General features: G+C 53.0%; 1 protein-coding gene across 2 annotated transcripts in view; it reads right to left on the reverse strand.

The window, feature by feature from the left end:
* Positions 1–20,515, reverse strand: part of Plekhm2 (pleckstrin homology and RUN domain containing M2) — a 42,532-nt gene that overhangs the window by 3,648 nt on the left and 18,369 nt on the right. Inside the window, exons 2-14 of one of the 2 annotated variants that reach the window (XM_076565606.1) lie at positions 13,912–14,018; positions 13,575–13,684; positions 13,043–13,142; positions 12,414–12,501; positions 10,873–11,059; positions 9,222–9,281; positions 5,524–5,752; positions 2,105–2,959; positions 1,906–1,975; positions 1,681–1,771; positions 1,341–1,405; positions 905–993; positions 196–328 (exon numbers count right to left, since the gene is read on the reverse strand). In XM_076565606.1, the coding sequence (XP_076421721.1) occupies positions 196–328; positions 905–993; positions 1,341–1,405; positions 1,681–1,771; positions 1,906–1,975; positions 2,105–2,959; positions 5,524–5,752; positions 9,222–9,281; positions 10,873–11,059; positions 12,414–12,501; positions 13,043–13,142; positions 13,575–13,684; positions 13,912–14,018 (2,184 nt within the window). The remainder of the gene's footprint in view (positions 1–195; positions 329–904; positions 994–1,340; positions 1,406–1,680; positions 1,772–1,905; positions 1,976–2,104; positions 2,960–5,523; positions 5,753–9,221; positions 9,282–10,872; positions 11,060–12,413; positions 12,502–13,042; positions 13,143–13,574; positions 13,685–13,911; positions 14,019–20,515) is intronic. The other variant, XM_076565607.1, reaches the window with a different exon arrangement.

The following is a 20,515-nucleotide window of genomic DNA, read 5'->3' on the forward strand; positions in this document are numbered from 1 at the left end:
CGGCTCACCCACGACCCAGCCCAGGAGCCGTGACGACAAGGTGACCTCAGGCCACAGCCAAGTGGGCAAGAGGACAGGGTCCAGGGGAGGAACGTCCTTCCCACCAGGTGACTGAGGAACACCAGGGGCGCCATTTGTACCATTTAGCCTTAATCCAAGGCACGCCAGTGTTGGTGCGCCACCCCGGCCACTGACCTCACATTTGGATTCCTGGGCGACAAATTTGGCCAGTGCCAACTTCTCCATGGTGGCATCAGTCAAGATGCTCGGGTAGGGTGGTTCCCGGCAGCCTTTGATCATGGCTGACCTCAGGGACGCCAAGAAGAGCCTGTGCAGGGGGTGCGGTTTGCAGTCAGAGGCCTGGGGACAGGCCCTCAGTGGACGGGGCTCTGTCCTGAGCGCCCTGGACCCAGGGGGCTAACAGAAACTAGGGCTGAGGATGCTGGGGTCAGGACAGCAGTGGGCGATGATGAAGTCAGAGGCCTGCATCGCTGGACGGTGCCCAGAAAAGGCCTGACCATTCCTAGTGTCCAAAGGGCCTTGGATTCTGAAAGTGTTGGCCAGTAGGGCTTGACTATTCCAGTCAGTACAGATATGACCTCGTCACGTGTACTTCTCATGTCTACAGTCCCGGGCACACCCAGGACAACAGCCTGGCTCTTGGATCTCCCCGGCTCACTGGAGCTCACACCAGCCCCTTTCCTCTCCACGAGTCCTGAGGGGCCGAGGTCACCTGGGCTGACGTGAGTCAGTTGGTCAGTGACTGTCCACTCCCCTGCCTCTCTGAGCAGACCGCAGGCTCTTAGGGGAACGCATGGGTGTCTGCTTCTCCCCCCAGCCAGGGCCATGCCCGTGGAAGATGCTGCTTCTCCTGTCCTGCTGAGGGGTGGGGGCTGACACTCACTCAGCCAGGGCCACGTCAGCCGTGTCCAGCAGAAACTGCTTCCTGCGGTTGGTGCACACCAGCCGGACAGTCTGATGGTCGAGGCCAACCTGCCAGAAACCACACACAGGGCTTGGCCACTGCCCAGCACGAGGGGCATCATGGCCAGGCTGAGGGTTGACTGGGATCCAGAAGGGAGACACCACACATTTGGGGTCACTACCAGGAAGCCCCTGACCAAGATCTGGGGTCTGGCAGGAACGAGGGAAGATGGTCAGAGAGCTGGTGCAGGAAGAGGCGTCTCTGCCCCTGACTCCTGTCTCCAGCATGTGTACGGAGGCCTCTGTGGACGGTGGTGCCCGTCCCCAGCATGGACCTTGCTCTGCAGCTCTGAGCTGGGGTGGCCCGAGAAGCCTCATTCCTAGGAGGGAGCACCAACTGCGGAGCCAGAACTCACCGACACATAGTCAAGTTCATTGTAAGAAACGGCCTCTTCCACCAGGTATGGCTTCTCTGTGGCCCCTGAGAGAGGAGACCACAACACCTATTACCCTGGCTGGCCTTTCTCCCCTCCCGCAGCCTCACTTCCTGAGACCCAGCCCCCTTGAGGAGCAGACCCCCCTCCTTACCCTGCAACGTGAGGTGACAGCGTAGCAGAGAGACAGACAGGGTGCTCAGCCCAGCTAGCCACACCTCCCGTGGGACACCTTGTCATTAGTACGTGCCTTTAGTGGGAGTGGGGAGGGCCGGGGGAGGGGAGCTCAAGCCCACCCACTCCGGCCTGGGGCGGCAGGCACCTTTCCGAAGCAGGTAGACGTAGCAGTCCGTGAGGAGCACGTACAGCAGCTGCAGGTTGCCCTCCATGTGCCCGGTGCTCATCCGGATCATCTAAGAGCCGAACGAAGCAAACGGGCGTCAGCTTGAGCTCCCGCTCTGCCGGACCTGCACGCACACTGGACAGTGTGGCTGTCCCGGCCCGCCTCTGCTGTACTGCCTGATCGCTCCCCAGTTCGGGGACTTACTTTGAACAACTGCTCTTCGTTTTCTCGAAAGACATGGATCATCAGCAGGAGTAAGTGATTGTTGTCTACTCTGTGGCAGGGACAAGGGCAGGGAGGAGCAGGGGTCAGGCAGGAGGTGACCCGCCTTGCCATCTCCCACCAGCAGGCTAGACCTCCCATCCCTGCTGGACTGGCGGATCCTGGTGTAGACAGCCCTCACCTGAACTCTGAGGGGTGTGTCATCTCTGAAGGGCTCCCCTGGCCCTCGTCTACCCCGGAGTCCTCAGCGCTGCTCAGACACGGACTGGGCTGGTCTCGCTTGAGCTTGCAAAGAGCTTCCTGGGTTCCAAGTTCAGGTTGGGACACAGGCTCAGGCACAGGCTCCTCGTTGACCGGTGGCACCTGGGTGCCCTGCTCCTGAGGCTCTGGCTCCTGAGGCTCCCCTTGCATGTCCTCTAGGGGCTGAGGTGCCTGCCCTTCTCCTCTTCCTCCCTCTTCTTCTTGGAGAGCAGTCTCAGGGCTACCAGGAACATGCAGCGGTTGGCTAGGCCCTGCAGGGTCATGGTGGCCGCCACCTGGTGCAACAGTACTTGGACTCTCGACCGTAAAGCGGTAGAAGTCCATTGGGGCTGGAAGCCCCTCACTAAAGTCGCAAAATGGTGGTTTCTCCGGGGCCTCCCCGGGAGAGCCGGTCCGAAAGGACTGATCTGGGGGATCAGTGTGGGAGCACCACGTGCTGGGGTCCAGCTGTCCATGGAGCTTGTCAATGACCTTGCTCAGGGGCTGTCCCAGGCACTCCATGGAGGTGTCCTTCATCTCCGGGATCAGCAAGCCCATCTGGCTGAGCTCTGAGGGTTCACTGCTCTCGGCTGCACTGCTGGACCCTTCCCCTTGCTCCTGCGGGGAGGTAAGTGTAGTATCGGGCAAGTCCCGCCCCAGGCTTGGCGTGCCCACAAGTCCGTCACCATCCCCCTGCCTAGGACATTTCTGGTGGCTAGAGGTGGGGTGCGGCGCGCTTGCCTCCTCGTCCAATTTGGTCTTTTTCTTCTTACCAATTTTCTTCTTCTTGGTGACCCTGCGACGGCAGTGACAGGGAGGGAATTAATGCTTTAGTACCCACTGGGTACAGGCCGGGTCAGAGAGGCAGTCCAAGGTGAGAGACCTAAGGTATCCTGCTGCTGGCAGAGATGGGTGAAAGGGACAGCCAAGAGAGGCATGCGTGGTTCCCGAGCAGGCCTACGGATTCTAGCTGATAGAATCTGAGGTAGCAGCCAGGCCTGGGGTGCGAACTTGCAGTCCCAGCACTTGGGATGCAGAGGCAGAAGGATTGTAAGTACAAGGGCAGCCTAGGCTACACAGCTAGACCCATCTCAAAAACAAAAAGAGGAAAAAAAAAAAATCTGAGCCGGGCGGTGGTGGCGCATGCCTTTAATCCCAGCACTTGGGAGGCAGAGCCAGGCAGATCTCTGTGAGTTCGAGGCCAGCCAGGTCTACAGTGAGATCCAGGACAGGCACCAAATTACATGGAGAAATCCTGTCTCGAAAAACAAAACAAACAAAAACAAAAAACAAAAACATCTGAGCTAGGAGCTGGAGAGATGGCTCAGCGATTCTTCCAGAGGTCCTGAGTTCAATTCCCAGCAACCACATGGTAGCTCACAGCCATCTGGTGCCCTCTTCTGGCCTGCAGGGACACGTGCAGACAAAACACTATACATAATAAACATTAAAAAAAAAAACAAAAAAATCTGAGCTAAGCCAGGCCTGGTAGCACAAACTTTTAATCCCAGCACTCGGCAGGCAGAGGCAGGAGGTCATTTGAGTCAGGCCTAGTCTACATATTGAGTTCCAGGCTAACCTAGGCTACATAGTGAGACCTTGTCTCAGAAAACAAAACAAAAACAAAAACCAAACCAAACAACAACAAAAAAAGCAAAAGCAAAACAAATCCAATGGAGCTAGTTATGATCGTCCAGGAAACAAACGTAGGCCACGGTTAGTTGGACCAATGACTCTCTACTCAGTGCTCCTCTTAGGAAATAAACAACAGATCTTTTCTATTAGGTGTCATTGGGAATAAATGATATGACCCAAAATGTCTCAGGGTTTCTGGGTTTGTCGTCTTGGCCCTACTCTTGGGTTCTAAGATGGCTGGGGGCTTCCCGGCTAAGACATTTCAGGGCTGAGTCTCTAAAGCTCCTGTGGACTTTAACCAACATGGAAAAGTCTGTGTGAGCAGGTGTGTGTGTGAGAGAGGGAATGTGTGTATGTGTCCCAAGCCCAGACCCTAGGGGGTAATGCTCCTGTCTCAGGCCAGCAGGTACGATGGGATATGGGGCTTCTTTCCTCATCCGGTGTGGAGTTCTCAGAGCAGGGTCCAAGGGAGGTCAGAGAGCTGAGATGGCTCTAGCCACGAGTCCCCCCCCCCCCAGCATACCTCTGTCCATGTGTCAATGAGTCCCTCCTCTCTCCTAGCACACCTCTGTCCATGTGTCAACGAGTCCGTTCCCTCCCCCCCCCAGCACACCTCTGTCCATGTGTCAAAAACATGAAACATGAAGCCGGCTCAGCTAGAACCAGAACTAGAGAGATCTCAGAATGTATGCTGACTCCCCGGCACTGCAAGGCTGGGGCAGGGGGATGGCAAGTTTGAGTCTAACCTGGGCTTCATACATATATACTGAGGACCCTTCTCACAAAACAAGTACTTCTGGGAAGAGGTCTGGCCCAAAGGTGGTTCCTGGCCCTGGATGGGCTAGACAAAATGCTCAGAAGCCAGCTGTGGCTGCGGTCCAGGTCAGTCCCTCCAGGGCTTGGAACTTACCCCAAGATGGATGCTTGTGTCCCTCCCAGTTCATGCATGGAACCCTAACCCACAGGTAATGGGATCAAAAGGGTGCTTCTGAGAGGTGCTAAGCTCTGTGAATGGGACCATGAGAGGTGCTAAGCTCTGTGAATGGGACCGTGGCCCTTATGAAAACAGCCCGAGAGGTTTCTCCACTCTGACATGTGAACACACACAAGGTGGACACGTGTAAACATGGAAAGGGTCCTCCTCTCAGGAACTGTGGGTGTGGCACCCTCACCTCAGCCTCCAGAATAAAGACCTGATGTGGCCTGGTGAGGTGGCTCATGTTTTTAATTCCAGCACTCAGGAGGCAGAGGCTGGAGGGTCTCTGTGAGTCGAGGCCAGCCTGGTCTACAAAGGGAGTTCCAGGACAGCAAGGGCTTCATAGAGAGACCCTGTCTTAAACAAAAGAGGCCTGGCCAGGTGTGGTGGCACACACCTTTATTTCAAGCACTCAGGAGGCAGAGGCCAGAGGATCTGAGTTTGAGGTCAGCCTGGTCTACATAGTAAGTTCTAGAATGGCCAGGGCTGCACAGAGAAACCCTGTCTCAGACAAAAACAAAGTCTGCTCTTCTGCTGTTTGTCACCTGTCTCTGCCCTTGGTGACAGCAGCCTCCCTGGGACAGATCTTCTGATCCCTGTGGCCCAAAGAACTGTACAAGGTGTGAAGGGGCTGCTTCTTAAGTCTCAGTGATGTCCCCTGCCCTTGGGACAGTCCCCGTCTTCCCTGGACACTGGGCACAAGGGGCTGACGCATCCACCTTCTCCCAGGCCCTCCCTTCCCTGCTGACCTGATGACTTCAAGCTCCGTACAGGCATCTGGCTGGTCTGGGGCCGGGGCCTCTTCCTTCTCCTGAGAGGTGGTGTGCACAGGGGTGGTGTCGGAGGACGACACAGCCTCGGGCGGCTCCTCATTGAAAGGGTTATGGCGCTGGGTGGGGCTCTTGGTAGACGCCTTGCTACCGGTTAGGTCCGAGGCAGTGGAGCGGGGCCCGCTGATGGTGTCTGTGAGGTCTCCATCTGCAAGGACAAGGAGACAGGACACAGACAGCCTGTCAGCCACCGACTGGGCCCCAGAGGATGCCTTATCTCAGGGGAGGTGGGCTAGTTCCTCCCAGGGAAGCCTGACCGCGGTGGCCCTAGTTCAAGAGCAGAGGCCCCCAACCCACAGGACATGCAATCAGTGCTGTTGGAGCCAAATGATGGGGACGCCCTCTTCTCTGTCACCAGGAGCCCTTAGTACTCACACTTAGCCAAGTTCAGTTAAGGGTCCACAATGCGAAACGGCTTCTAGCCTAAGCCCTGGGCAGGGTGACTGATGCTGCCCAGGGTGGCTGGGACCCCGAGAGGAGACAGGTTGCATACCTCCCAGGATAACCTCAGAGCCCTCTGATGTAAGGACTGGGGTGCCCAGGAGCCCCGCAACACCACTCCTTGTGCAAAGTGATACCCAAAGTCCTCTGCAAGCCCCCTCCCCCACAGACAACAGGGAACATAGGAAGCAAGAAGAGCAGAAGAGAAGACAAGGAAAATGAAACCGTGGAGCACAGGGGAGGGGCTGGGGAGGGGGACACAGGACCCAGTACAACAGAGGACAGTGACAGATCAGGGACAACAAGATGAGATGCGGAGAGGAAGGGGCGTAAGGGGCTGCCCCCCAAGACACCTCGCAAGCTCTTCAGAGGATATTGACTTTTCTCCCCCAAATCCAACAGCACTCCTGGGGCTCTACAGAGCCGGGCACCCCTCTTAGGGTGAGCTGGAGGACGCTGCTGCCTTTCAGTGAGGAGCGGATCCAACTGGCCTCCTCCAAATCCCTGTAGTCTAAATCACTGGACTAGGCGGACGGGGAGCACCGGCATGGTAAGCACAGGGGGCCGTTTATCTGGCGGCAGATGGGAGCCACCCAGGCAGAGAGCTGGGACCTGGGACTGCCTGGGTGAGGGCTAACGGCCACTCTACTCTAGGAGTTGACATGTGCACATCCTGCTGGCCATCACCTCTGCAGAAGTGGGAGGAAGAACACACTTCCCTAAGCACACCGGAAGGGCCTGCTGGCTGACACAGTACTTGGTTTCTCTTGGTTTAAGTGGTTGTCTTTTCTCATTTTCATCTTTTTGAGATGGGGGTCTCACTATGTAGCCCTGTCTGGCCTGGGACAATCCACAGTCCTCCTGCCTCAGGAAGGGTTAAAAGTTATTACGTCTCTGTCAGGAACATGCTAGGGATGGTCTTCCATTTTCCTGACTGGAGCCTAGCTCTCAGAAGGAGGAAATCATGCTTTCGGACCCCACAGAGGGCTCCCACAGGGACAGAGGTTGCAACCTCTTCCCTGAGCACCTGCAGCTGCTTGGGAGGGGTCATGAGAGGTGAGTGAACAGACCTCAGGACATGGTAGGTGTTAAGCCTGGATGCCTAGCAATTTTATAAAGAAGCTTAAGACCATGGATCACCCTACCCAGCCCTGTTCAGGGCCCCAAGTTTGGAGTTGCCCCTAATTCCTTTCCTCCAGGCTCAAGGAGACAGTGGTGTCTTAGCTGGGTGAGCGGCCACAGTGGGCCAGGGAATTCTTCAGTGCTGAGGACCTTGGAGTCACCTCTGCAATGAATATATAACCCTGCCTGAGCCTGGCCCAGCCTGAGCAAGCTGGGCTATTAGTTCCTGGGCAAGATCTACAGGGCTGCGGAGGAAGGTCAGAGGTCATGGTCTGCCTGTCAAGTGACTAAAAAGTGTGTCAGGAAAGGGTTAGTGGTTAGAGCCAGAGGGAAAAACCAACGCCGACATTATGCTTCAGAGGAGGCTGAGAGGAGAGAAGATGTTAAGGTGGAATTCCGGGTCTCACACCACCTGCACTCAAGGCTACCTTCTTGGCTGAGCGACACAATTTACCTCGCAGTGCTGGAGCCCGTGTCTCTCACAGCTAAGCTAGTTCACACTCACATCACATGGGAAACACCAGCTCTGGTCCACTGCTGAGAGGTCATCCTGGGGGGGCGGGACCCCACCTCAGGCAAGAAAGGGGTGCCGGGGCAGGAGCTCTTTGGGAAGGGAGTCTGAGACAGCCTCAGATTTAAGGAGCAAACATTTACTGCATCAAACAGAGAGCCTACTTGGAGTCAGTACCGCCACCTGGGAGTTGCCGTGTGAATTTGTCCAAGCCCAGCTGTGGGTCACAGGCAGAAAAAAAATGTCCCCACAATGCTGATGTGCAGGACAGCATAGGACGCTAAACTGCTTTAAAACTTCACAGAGAATCTCCTTGTTGGAAGCTTTCACACTGACTTACCTATGGGGCAGGGCACACTTGTGTGCACATGGGGGTCAGAGGATGCCGTGTGTACACAGGGGTCAGAGGATGCCGTGTGTACACAGGGGTCAGAGGATGCCGTGTGTACACAGGGGTCAGAGGATGCTGTGTGTACACATAGGGGTCAGAGGATGCTGTGTGTACACATAGGGGTCAGAGGATGCCGTGTGTACACAGGGGTCAGAGGATGCCGTGTGTACGCAGGGGTCAGAGGATGCCGTGTGTACGCAGGGGTCAGATAAATCTGTGTGTACACAGGGGTCAGAGGATGCCGTGTGTACACAGGGGTCAGAGGATGCCGTGTGTACGCAGGGGTCAGAGGATGCCGTGTGTACGCAGGGGTCAGAGGATGCCGTGTGTACACAGGGGTCAGAGGATGCCGTGTGTAAGCAGGGGTCAGAGGATGCTGTGTGTACACAGGGGTCAGAGGATGCCGTGTGTACACAGGGGTCAGAGGATGCTGTGTGTACACGGGGGTCAGAGGATGCCGTGTGTACACGGGGGTCAGATAATGCTGTGTGTACACAGGGGTCAAAGGATGCTATGCATGTACACAGGGGTCAGAGGCCATTTTGGAGATGTTAGTTCTCTCCTCCCACATGTGGTTTCCAGGGAAAGAATTCGAGTGGTCATGCTTGGTGGTGACAAGTACCTCTTCTTGCCAAACCATCTTGCTGACTCCTCCCTGTGGGGAGTTTTAGCTATGCCTGGGTGGTTTCCTCACTTAGATCTCAACCCATTAGGGATAGCCTGAAAGGATCAAGCCTCCATCTTTCTCCTGGATGCTCTTGTGATAAATAGGAGGTTACAATCCTTGTATCTCAAAGCATCACTTTCCTAGAACACGTTTCCACTCCAGTGAACCAGGTCACCCACATACACCATTAGTGTAACGACTAGGACTGGAATCCGGAGGGTGACCTGGTGTCTGGGCAGGGGTCACTTAGTGACTCCTGAGGCCCCCGGGGAAAGGCAGGAATGCTCCCTGAGAGAAGTGCTCCTGGGCTAAGGGCCAAGTTCCCCTACTGCAGAATTCCACCTACTCCAACACCAGCTCTGGCGTCGTTATGACCACGGGCATTGTTATAAGTAACAAGAAGTTGATTCTGAAACACATGCAGCAAGCTGGGCGGGGAAACGTTGCAAACCAGGAAAAGAGGGTCACAGAGGACTCTGTCCCACCTTCCCAGTCTGTGCTGGGTACAGACGGCACTGCTGGAAACACATCTCCAAAATCATAATCTATAAAAACGAGGGACAAAACTCAAGATTAGAAACGGGCAGTGGAAGGGGGTCGGGGCATCGGGTGGGAGACACGGGGAGAAGACGGAGGGAGGAGAACGTCGTACGCGTTCTCTAACAGCCGACGGCCACCTCGGCTGTCCTGAGGGCCGCTCCTTCCCAACCCAGAGCCTGTCCTGGCGCACAAGAACCTGAGTCTCCTTGCCCCTCCCCCTGTGGCCCTGGGGTAATGAGGTCCTGTCCTTCTGGCTAGAGTTAGTATAAGCTCCACCCATGGATGGCCTGGCCACTTCTTCAAGGCCTGTCCCTCTGACTCCTCCTCCAGGGTATCCCATGAGGCCCACCCAAGGAGACTGGGTGGCTTCTTCACTTGTCCCATAAGAAAATATGTAGTGCAAATCTTTTTATTATTATTAGTTTCTTGAAACATATTTTCATGCAGCGCAGGTTGGTCTTGAACTTATTACATAGTACAGAATGACCCAGAATGTCTGATCCTCCTGACTACCTTCTGAGTGCTGGGATTACAGGTGTGCCCAATCAGGCCTGGTGCGTGTGCGTGTGCGTGTGCGTGTGTGTGTGTGTGTGTGTGTGTGTGTGTGTGTGTGTGTGATGTGTAAACATGGGTTTGCGTGTATCACTGTGAGTGTGTGGAGATCAGAGGACAACCTTCAAAAGTCAGTTTTCTCCTTGTATGGTGGGTTGTCAGATTTGTGTGGTGTGGCAAGTGGTTTTTAGCCACTAGGCCATCTCACTGGCCACAAGCTTGGGTTTATGCAGTGCCGGGGATTGAGAGCCCAGGGCTTCATACATGATAGACCAGCGCTCTACCCACTGAGCTAAAATGCTAACTCCTATGATGCAAATCTTGCTGAAACAAGTCTGAAAGTGGGACACGTGACCCATACACAAACAGAACAATGAGGAAGGTCAGGTCACAGGGGAGGCGACCAGGGAGCTGAGGGAGTCCGCGGATCCTGCCTCCCAGGAGGCCAGGTTGAGTGACTGAGGTCAGATCAAGGAAGGCTAGATCTCACTGCAGCGGGGGCAACAGCCAGTTTTATGAATGCCAACACCTAAGGTTTGAGGAAAGCCAGGGTTTTCTAGCCACCGATCTGAGCTGAAAGGATCCACTTATGGTTTGTCAGTTTCGGGGACCGGTACAGCCATCTCTGACCCATGGAGGGGCACCAAGAAACCATGAGGGTTCCCGCCCCTCAGCCTGCCTGCCTCTCCTGGGTTTGCTCAGCCCCTGCACAGAACCTGCTGCAGGACAACCATCCCCAGGCAGCGGATGCTCAGCCCTGACTCGGGCAAGAGTTCCCAGGGCATATTGCCATGACTCTCTCCTTGCTCAGAAGACTGCCCCTGGGCATAAGGCTAGAAACTTTTAGGAAAGTTAGTAAGGTTCATAGGGCCTGGTTTTTCCTTTTATTTTATTTTTTTTAAGCTACCACAGAAATGAAGATCTGGGAAATGATCAGCTCTGTCCAAACACCAGAGAGACACTGTCACTCAGCAAGGCTTAGGAGACTCCAGAGGTCACTTCAGGACACAAGGCCTAGTTCCTTTTTCCCCAGGGGCCACTTACCCTCACTAGATGGGGCAATGGCGCTGTCATCCCATTCCAGGTTGGTGGAGGTGACAGAGTTGAAGGAGTTGAGGGACAGGCTGTCTGAGCCATGGACTGAGCTGGGAAGGCGGTCTTCGAAGTCCAGCAGGTACTGAGGCTTATAGTAATCGGGCATGTAGGGGGCCAGGTCCAAGTAAGGGGCATCCTGGGGAAACAGAAGAAGGGGAGGAACGTTGGAGAGGAACCTCAGGACAGCCAGCAAACAAGGCTTGGCAAGCAGTCACCAGAATCAGGATGGGAAGGAAGATGGGGATCTCACACACACACCACATTGATACCACACAAACACACACACACACACACACACACACACACACACACACACACACACACACACACACACACACACACCATGTTCTCTTAGGGAAATCAGTGTGATCAGGAGTTAACCAGGAAGGAATTGCCCCAAGGAGTAGGACATAGTTCTAAAGCTTTGGATGTGATGAGTGTTGACACAGTAATGCTTGCCTGAATGCATGCACAGCTGGGTTCCATCATCAGTGCCACAAAAAAGGAAGGAAGAAGATTCCTCAGAATCCAGCCAGAGCAGCTAACATTCCCTTGATAGCTCTCAGCATTAGAATCTCTCACTGTCTCTGGTTTCTACCACTGCTGAGTCCCACCTTCAGCAGGTACGAGGGTCTTGTCGAGCCCAGGTCTATGAGATGCTCTGGCCTCTTTGGGGTCAGTATTGTCCTTGTACAGGCACATCCTCAGACGTGCAGTTTTGTTGTCTATGGCTTGTTACTGTAGTCTGGAAATATTAAGTAAAAACTTCCAGAAATAAACAAGTGATAAGTTTTCAAAATATTTTAGAGCTAGACATGTGGTACATGCCTTTAATCCCAGCACTTGGGAAGCAGAGGCAGGTGGATCTCTGTGAGTTCCAGGCCAGCCAGGGATATTTAGTGAGAACCTATCTCAATAAAAAATTATTTATTGGAGGCAGGATAACCAATCTCAGTGGTTAAGAGTGGTTAAAAACACAGCACATACAGAGTTTGGTACCATCTGTGATTTTAGGCATCTGGGGGGTAGAGTCTTAGAAAGTGAGCCCTTGGACATGGGAAGGTCTATCCAGTGTCCAGTGTATGGTCATGAAGGGCTTGAGAGTTTGAAGAGGGGTTGAGAGCTCCTGTGGAGAAGCACGGAGCCAAGGACGCCTGTCAGGATCGCAGGAATTTGCCTTGTACCTCTCAGACACTCATGTCTTAAACACAAAGGTGAGTCCTTCTGAGCTATGACACTTGAGGCCATGTGGCTTTTCCCCAGGTGTGTAGAGAGACAGGAAGACACTGAAGCAGGAATCCTGGCCATGAGTAAGCTGAGAGAGTAAGCCCTTCCAGCCAATCCCACTGACCCTAAAGGCGTCCTTTATCTGAACAATGAGGCGTTGCCAAGGTCAGCCACACACAACAAACTCCAGATGGACTAGAAAAATGAAGTCCTTCCCAACCCCCTCTCATCTTCCTCCAGTATCAAGAACCAAGGTGTCTCACCAGATCCAGGTCGAACCGAATAAACTCCAGCCCAGACACCAAGGTCAGGAAAAGAGTCAGGTGATCATGGCTGCAGACCAGGGCGTTCCTGCCAGACACAAAAAACAACCCAGGGATCTCTGAGTCTGGTCACCAGCCTGGCTCAACCTCACCAGAAAGCCTACAGTGTTGAAATTGGACGGGTGACAGCCCACCCCTGGAGGATACCCAGCTCATTCAGCCACGCCCCGCTCCTCTCCTCCTGTTCGTATTGGCTGTGAAGCTTACTAAGTGTCAGAGATGGGCCTGGAGCACAAGGCTTATCAGGCTCTCAGTGGCTGCTCTGAACACCCTGTCCCTGAGGTGTCTCCAGCAAAGGGGAAGGCAAAGGTTGGGCATTTGGTCAGCCTGAGTTCAGGGTAGACACCAGACTGTTTATAGAGCCCACATGTCTTCTGGAGGAAGACTCTGAGTACTTCTGGAGGAAGCCACCAGACGGCCAGCAAGACTCCTAGTCTCTCTGCTACCACTGTCAGGCCCACAGTGTGTGATACCAAGCTAGGCCTCTGTCTCTATGTGACAGGAGGCTTTGGGTTGAGGTTTAGGGAGCTGGGGGCCCAGCAAGAAACAAGGGTGTTTCAGACACTCACCTGACATAGTACTTCTGCAGTAGACCCAGGTTCTCTTGGAACAGCCGCAGGTAGCTCTCCAAGGAATTCTCATTGAGAGCCAGGTAGAGCCAGGCGCGGCCTGCAGAGAAGGCAGGAGTAACTAGGTAGCCCAAGAGCCTTCAGGTCAGGCCTTAGCTTGTGGTCAGCCAGGAAAGTCAGCCAGAGCGCAGAAGGCATGGTGGTGATCGGGGGGTCAGTGCCTTTTTGAGATATTCACGGACACTGCCCGACCCTGCAGGCTAACACGCTTCTATCTCATGCGCTTGGCCTGGGACTCCAAAGGAATCCAGTGTTCTTGTGGCTCATGTTCCCCTTCACTTCATCAGTGACACACCCACGAACTGTCACATGCACAGGGAAAAAATGAGGCTTTGTGGAAGGTGCTGGCGTTTGAACCCCCACTGCCACTGGACACTACAAGGCAGACGGCTGCCTCAGGCTGACCTGGGCTGGACCTGAGCCCCAAGCTCCCCACAGGGAGAGCACAGCAAATGCCCCGTGTTCTACTCACTGCGCCCCAAGTTGGTGGCCACGTGCTGTAGCACCTCGATCTGCTTGATGGCCTCTCGGCGGGTGAAATGGACCACGAGCACCCAGTAGCCAGATGAGAGGTCTTGCAATCTGTAAGGAAAGGACAGCAGCTGGGCCTCGGTAGGGCTGCTTCAGGCAACCAGGTGCTCTCATCCCGTCCCCACCCCATGAGCTTCCTGCAGCTTGTCTGAGCCATACACGGCTCCTCTGGTAAGATGACAAAGGACAGAGGCAGACAAGAGCAGCAATGTCTCTCCGGGGGCCATCGGGGGTCTCCACGCCTGGCTCCCTCAGCCCCAAGAGCAGCCTGCACTCACCCGTACAGCAGAGCGTGGTCCAGGTGCTCACACAGACGTTGCAGGACCTTGTCATGGTTCCGGATGGCGGGGGTCTCATCCTCACACGCTGCGAAGTAGCTCTGTAGCTGGAAGAAAGAGAATCATGCTGATGGGGAGAGCTCCAGGCCTACGGCGTCCGGCGATGGCCAGCAGAGTTGGCTTCCACGGCCCTGCTGAGCGCTGATCTTGCCCAGGAGGTTCCAGAAGGCAAAGGCTCTCAGGAGGGACTTCATATAGACAGCCTCGGGCTGGTGAGGGGTGTCCAGCTCGCACAAGTGTTGGGTGGCACTAAGCTTTGGGGCAGGGCCATGGGCTGCACTTGCTGCCTGAGTACCACACACCACACACAGTGGTGTCTGTATAAGTCAGCCATGCACAGGTACATACATACATACATACATACATACATACATACATACATATAACGCACACACACACACACACACACACACACACACACACACACACACACACAGAGCTACTTGGTAATGCCTGAAGGCATTTCAAAAAGACTCCTAATCAGCTTTAAAAAAAAAATCATTTATTTAATGTGTAGGCCTGCTTGGAGCTGTCCTCTGTACACACTGAGGTCGAACAGACTGGATCACCTGCTCTGGTGGCCTTCCTGCCAAGGCTGACATGAGCATTGAGTTTGCCTGAGGAACCTGGCCAGATCTAGGTGTGTGCCAGGTTCATGTCAAGCCCTATGCCAAGAAAGACACTGTTCCCAGGGCTGGAAAGACAGACAGAAAAAGGGGGGGGGAAAGGGAGGGAGGGAGAGAGAGAGAGAGAGAGAGAGAGAGAGAGAGAGAGAGAGAGAGAGAGAGGAAGAAGAAGGGGAGAAAATCAAGCTCACAGAGGAGGTGCCCTGAAGCACCCCCAGCCCACCAGGTTGATGCGGGCAGAAAAGATTAGCCAATTCGGGGGCGGCTGGTGGGTGTGGGGGGAGAAAGCTTGGACCCTCAGGCCGAGTTCTATGCCACCAGATCAGGACCCTCCGTTCCTGTCGCCCGCCTTTCCATGGCCCAGACGGAAAGCGCAAGAGAAGGGCACAGACCCCAGGACTGGGGCTGGGTAAGCTCCTGGGACGACCGTATTCTCAAGTGTTCTCTGGAAGCAGCGATGGAGGCGGCTACAGCAGCCGAGAGGGATCAGTCACACCAGGCAGCATGTGCTCCTGGAGGGAGGCCAACCATTCAGCTCCCACAACAAAAATAGTCTCTCTTCTCTCCAGCCGGAGCAAGGCCAGCAGCCTGGCTGAAGGGGACAGAATTCAGTCCCGAAGGGTCTGCCCACTCGTCATGCAGGCAGAAGGAGCGGAGGCAGGAAAACCTTCTAGAGCAGTCGGACGGACTAAATCCACAATGCAGCAGCCTGCTGGCAATGGCTGAAGGCGTTTTGGGTTTTTGTTTTAAATGATCCCCAGTTGGCTATTTAGAAATGTGTATTATTTATTTAATGTATATGACCGTTTTATCTACATGTATGTCTGTGCATTACATGCATGACTGGTGCCCAAGGTAGCCAGAAGAGGGCATCAGATGCCCTGAACTGAAGTTACAGATGGCTGTGAGCTGCCATGTGGGTCCTGGGAATTGAACCTGGGTCCTCTGCAAGAGCAGCCAGTGCTCTAACCCCTTAGCCATCTCTCCAGTCCCTGAAGGCATTCTTGCACACTTTAGTGTTACGTCACACTGTCACACCCGTGCCAAGATGTGTTCTCTCCCTCTCTGACGAGGTCTCACTCTGCAGTTCAGGCTGGCCTCAAATTCATGGTCCTCCTGCCTCAGCTTCCTAAGTACTGGGATTCGAGATGTGTGCCACCACACCTGGTCTGCTTGTCTTTAAAAATTATTTATTATTTATTATTATTATTATTGACAGAGTCTTAAGGTGTAGCCTTGGCTGTCCTGGAACTCGCTTTGTAGACCTGGCTGTCTTGAACTCACAGAGATCTGCCTGCCTCTGGCTTTGGAGTGCTGGGATTTTAAATGCATGTGTCACCATCACCAGCTTTTTGACTGATTTCTTGCAGTTCTTTTTTTTTTTAATTTATTTTTATTTTATGTGCTTTGGTGTTTTGCTATGAGTGTGGGGTCGCCTGGAACTGGAATTATAGACAGTTGTGAGCTGCCATGTGGGTGCTAGGAATTGAACCTGGGTCCTCTGGAAGAGCAGTCAGTGCTCTTAACCACTGAGCCATCTTTCCAGCCCCTTCTTGCAGTTCTTATTGTTATGTACTATTGTCTCTGGTGTCTTTTTTCCCCATTGAGAAAATATTTGTTTTTACAGTCAAATTTGTCAATAATTCCCTTTAAAGGTTCTTGTTTCCCCTCTACTTTAGGGTTTTATTTTACTTTGTTTGTGTAGTGTGTCCTCCTCTCCCACCCTCCGCCCTGTTCCTCTCAGGCAGGGCCCCTCCCTAAACCCTGAGCTCATGTTTTCAGGCTGCCAGTCAACCCCAGCCATCATCCTGCCTCCAATCCCAAGAGCAGTGGTATTACAGGTGGGTGTGAGCCGTGCCCAGCTTTGTTAAGTGGAAGTCAGGCCTTGTGGCTGCTCAGTTAGGTTCTCTTTCCAGCCCTCCCCCACCTTTACCTTATTTATTTAGAGGTGCTAACAACTGGGTCCACGCTAAGCAAGGCACAGCTTCTGGAGATGCTCGGTCGCTGACATCCCCACTCCTGCCCTTCACCTTCTGTGTTCACTCTCTGAGTATGAAGTTAAGGATCACCTGTATTAGTTCTGGATCGGTGAGCATTTTCTCATGGCCCAGCCTCTTTCCATGTAATCCACAAGTCAATAGCCCTTTCTAGACTATTCTGTGTTGTTCGTCTGCTGACTGTTCCTGTATCAGTCCCCATTTTAACTATTTCCACTTTACTCAGCACTTGGACATGGGCAGAAGAAGTCTACCTAGCCCCTACCCAGCTACTCTTTTCCGAAATTACTGGTCCAGCCCCTTTTACACTTCACTTATTTATCGGGGGCACGCACGCACATGTCACGTGCACATGGGGAGGACAGAGGACCACCTGCAGGAGTCGGTTCTCTCCTTTCACCTAATGGATCCAATCTGGGGATCAAACTCGAGTCATCAGGTTTGGTGGCAAGCACTTTTACATGCTCAGCCACTTTGCTGACCCCAAGCCATTCTCTTACAATCGAAGTTCATCACCATTACATTTTGGTTTTTGTTGTTGTTGTTTAGTTATTTTATGCTGGGAGGAAGTGGCAAAAGCTTTTAATTCCAGCACTTGGGAAGGGAGGCAGAGTAGGAGGATCTCTGAGTTCGAGGCCAGCCTGGTCTACAGAGTGAGTTCCAGGACAGCCAGGGTTATACAGAGAAATCCTGTCTCAAAAAATCGAAAAAAAAAAAAAAATGTATGTGTATGGGTGTTTCGTCTGCATATATGTCAATTGAACAGACTTTTGTGAGCCACCACATGAGTGCTGAGAATTGAACCCAGGTCTCTGGAAGAGCAGCCAGTGCTCTTAACTGCTGAGCCATCTCTCCAGCCACCCACCTCGCCTCCAATCTTGGATTTATAATAGAATCATGCTGAACGCAGAGACTGTTCACACCGAGAGATGGTGTCTCACAATATCTAGTCTCCCTTCCCAGGAACACAGGCTCCACTCCCATTTGCTCTTCTTTATAACCTCGGGACTCTGACAGCTGTCTTTAGGTATGTCTTGTACATGTCAAGGTGAGTTGTACATCCACACATGATATCATGACTCAGAGAGCAATCTGAAACTCTTTAAAAAAAAGCACCACGGCCAGTGAGGCAGCTCAGCATCAAAGGTGCTTGCTACCAAGCCTGACGACCTGAGTTCAATCCTTGGAACCCACAAGGTAGGCAGAGAGAACTGACTCTCCTAAATTGTCCTCTGAACTCCAGACATGTGCCACAGCATGTGAACTCACACCCACACACATGCAAAATAAATAAAAATGTAATAGAAAACTTCTAGGAAAGCATACTGCAGTGCGAGAGGGGCTGAGGCAGGAGGCAAGACTGTGAAGCCAGGCACTGGGCACAGCAATGCCTCAGAAAGTTACTTCATTCTCCTACTCATTTTTTCTCCCCTTTAAAACAAACTAAAGGGACTTTTTAAAGCCGAACTGTCTGGTAAAGTACCTGCCAGCCTTATGTGGTTGCATGAAGTTAAATGAAATCAGTGGGCTGCAATGTGGCTGCACTTAGCATGCACACAGCACCAGACGTAAGGCGCAATGTAAAAAGAAAACAAAATTTAAACTAACTTAAATGAAACAGAAAGTAGCACCAGCCATATTTCAAGCGCTCAGCAGTCACCCGGGGCAAGCAGCTCTGGCTTGGACAGTTCAGACGCACGGCACTGCCACCATGGCAGGCTGTCCTGCTGGCTGCTGCTGCTGCTGGTTTAGGGGATCAGGGAGTAAAAAGCACCCAAGAAGCTCAGCATAGCTGGTGAGCAGCAAGCGGCAAATGAACATTAGCTGAGATGATGAGCGTCCATGAACCGGGATTCTCAGTCACACCAACGGCGTAGCATCCGGCAAAACACACACTTCTGCGTGTGCATGCACCCTGCTTTCATTTCTGCTGCTGTGATAATTACCCTGACAAAAGTCAGCTTAGAAGAAAGCTTTTATCTTAGCTCACAACTCCAGGTGACAGACCTTCATGGTGGGGGAAACCAAGGCAGCAGTACTTGACATATCACATTCACAGACATAAGCAGAGAGTGCTGTGGGATGGTCTGTATGTCAAATTACTCTGATTGGTTAATAAATAAAACACTGATTGGCCAGAGGCTAGGCAGGAAGTATAGGCAGGACTAACAGAGAGGAAAAAAGAAAGAACAGGAAGGCGGGAGGAGTCACTGCTAGCCGCCAGGACAAGCAGCATGTGAAGATGCCGGTAAGCCATGAGCCATGTGGCAAGGTATAGATTTATGGAAATGGATTAATTTAAGATATAAGAACAGTTAGCAAGAAGCCTGCCATGGCCATACAGTTTGTAAGCAATATAAGTCTCTGTGTTTACTTGGTTGGGTCTGAGCGGCTGTGGGACTGGCGGGTGACAGAGATTTGTACTGACTGTGGGCAGGGCAGGAAAACTCTAGTTACAAGAAATGAATGTGTACGAGTTAGTGTGAGCTCAGTCCCCTCTTACGCTTATATAGCTCAGGCCCCTGATTAAGGAATGGTGCCGCCCACAGTGGGCTGGTTCTTGCCACATCAATTAACATAATCGAGACAATCCTCCAGATGTGCCCACTGGTCAGCCTTGATCTAGAAAATCCCTTGTTGACACTCATTCTGGGTCATTCCAGATGGTGTCACGCTGACAGTTAAACCATCACAGCATGTGTATGCACGGTGTATGTATGTATATGCACATTTGTGTGTGCACAGGGAGAAAGGCAGAGATCGACAGTGAAGATCTTCCTTAATTACTTCTCTACACTTAAAAAACAACCTTTCTTGTTTTGAAACAGGGTCTTGCTATGTAGCCCTGACTGTCCTGGAACTTGCTATGTAGACCAAGCTGACCTCGTGAACTCAGATCCACCTGTCTGACTCCTATGTGCTGGGATTAAAGGCGTGCACCACTCTGCCAGGCTACCTGCCTTTTTTTTTTTTAAGACAAAGTCTCTGAACCAATAGCTCACCAAGTGGCTAAGCTACTCGGCCAGTGGCTCCAGAGATCTGCCTGACTCTGCTCCACTAGCTCTGCAGTCGCGAGGGGAGCTACCATGTGCAGCTTTTGTGTGGTCCTGGAATCGGCACCTGGGTCCTCAGGCTTGCACGGTAGGCCTATACCAGCTGAGTCATCTCCTTGGCTCCCTTTAGGCTGGTTTAGAATTTCTGTTATCTGAAGGGGGACGGTCTGGGGCCATGCTACGGCCAGGCATAGATCTTGAAGAGAGCAGGAAAAAGAATGCCCTGAGTCGATGATGCAAGAGCTCAAGGAGCTTAGTCAACGGCTGGAGCCCATACGCGGGGAGCTGGTCAGGAAAGCAGGCACAAAGGTAAACAAACAGCGCAAGAGCTCTCGGTGAGCCACAGAGAGGCCGCTGGCAACCGCCTCCCACAGGGCAGGCCTGGGAGAGCACACAGTGGATGAGGACTCCAGAGGGACGGGACCGGCCCACAGGACATAATGACCAGCCTGGAAGCGCAGTTAGCGTCTTTTATGCCAAATGACTCTCTGGTTGCAATCCATATCTGTCAATGTCACATATTGAGCACTTGTTATGAGCATCAGGAAGGTAGCAGAGTATGTAAGAGTGTGGGTCCTGGGATCAGTGTGGGTTAGATGCTGACTTCGTTCTCACTGGGTGAGCATGGGCAAGTTACTCAGCTGCTCCAACCTTGGTTTCCTAAAGGCTTCCAGGAGGCTTCAGACAACAGCAACACCTGGTTTATCAACGGGCCAGCCGGGCAGTGGTGGCGCATCCCCTTCATCCCAGCACTGGAGGCAGACACAGCAGGATCTTGCGAGTTTGAGGCCAGCCTGATCTACATAGTGAGTTCCAGGCCAGCCAGGACTATGCAGAGAAACCCTGTCTCAAAAAATAAAAAATCAAA

The sequence above is a fragment of the Peromyscus maniculatus genome, chromosome 2 (genome assembly GCF_049852395.1).
Source record: "Peromyscus maniculatus bairdii isolate BWxNUB_F1_BW_parent chromosome 2, HU_Pman_BW_mat_3.1, whole genome shotgun sequence".
Classification (NCBI taxonomy): domain Eukaryota; kingdom Metazoa; phylum Chordata; class Mammalia; order Rodentia; family Cricetidae; genus Peromyscus; species Peromyscus maniculatus.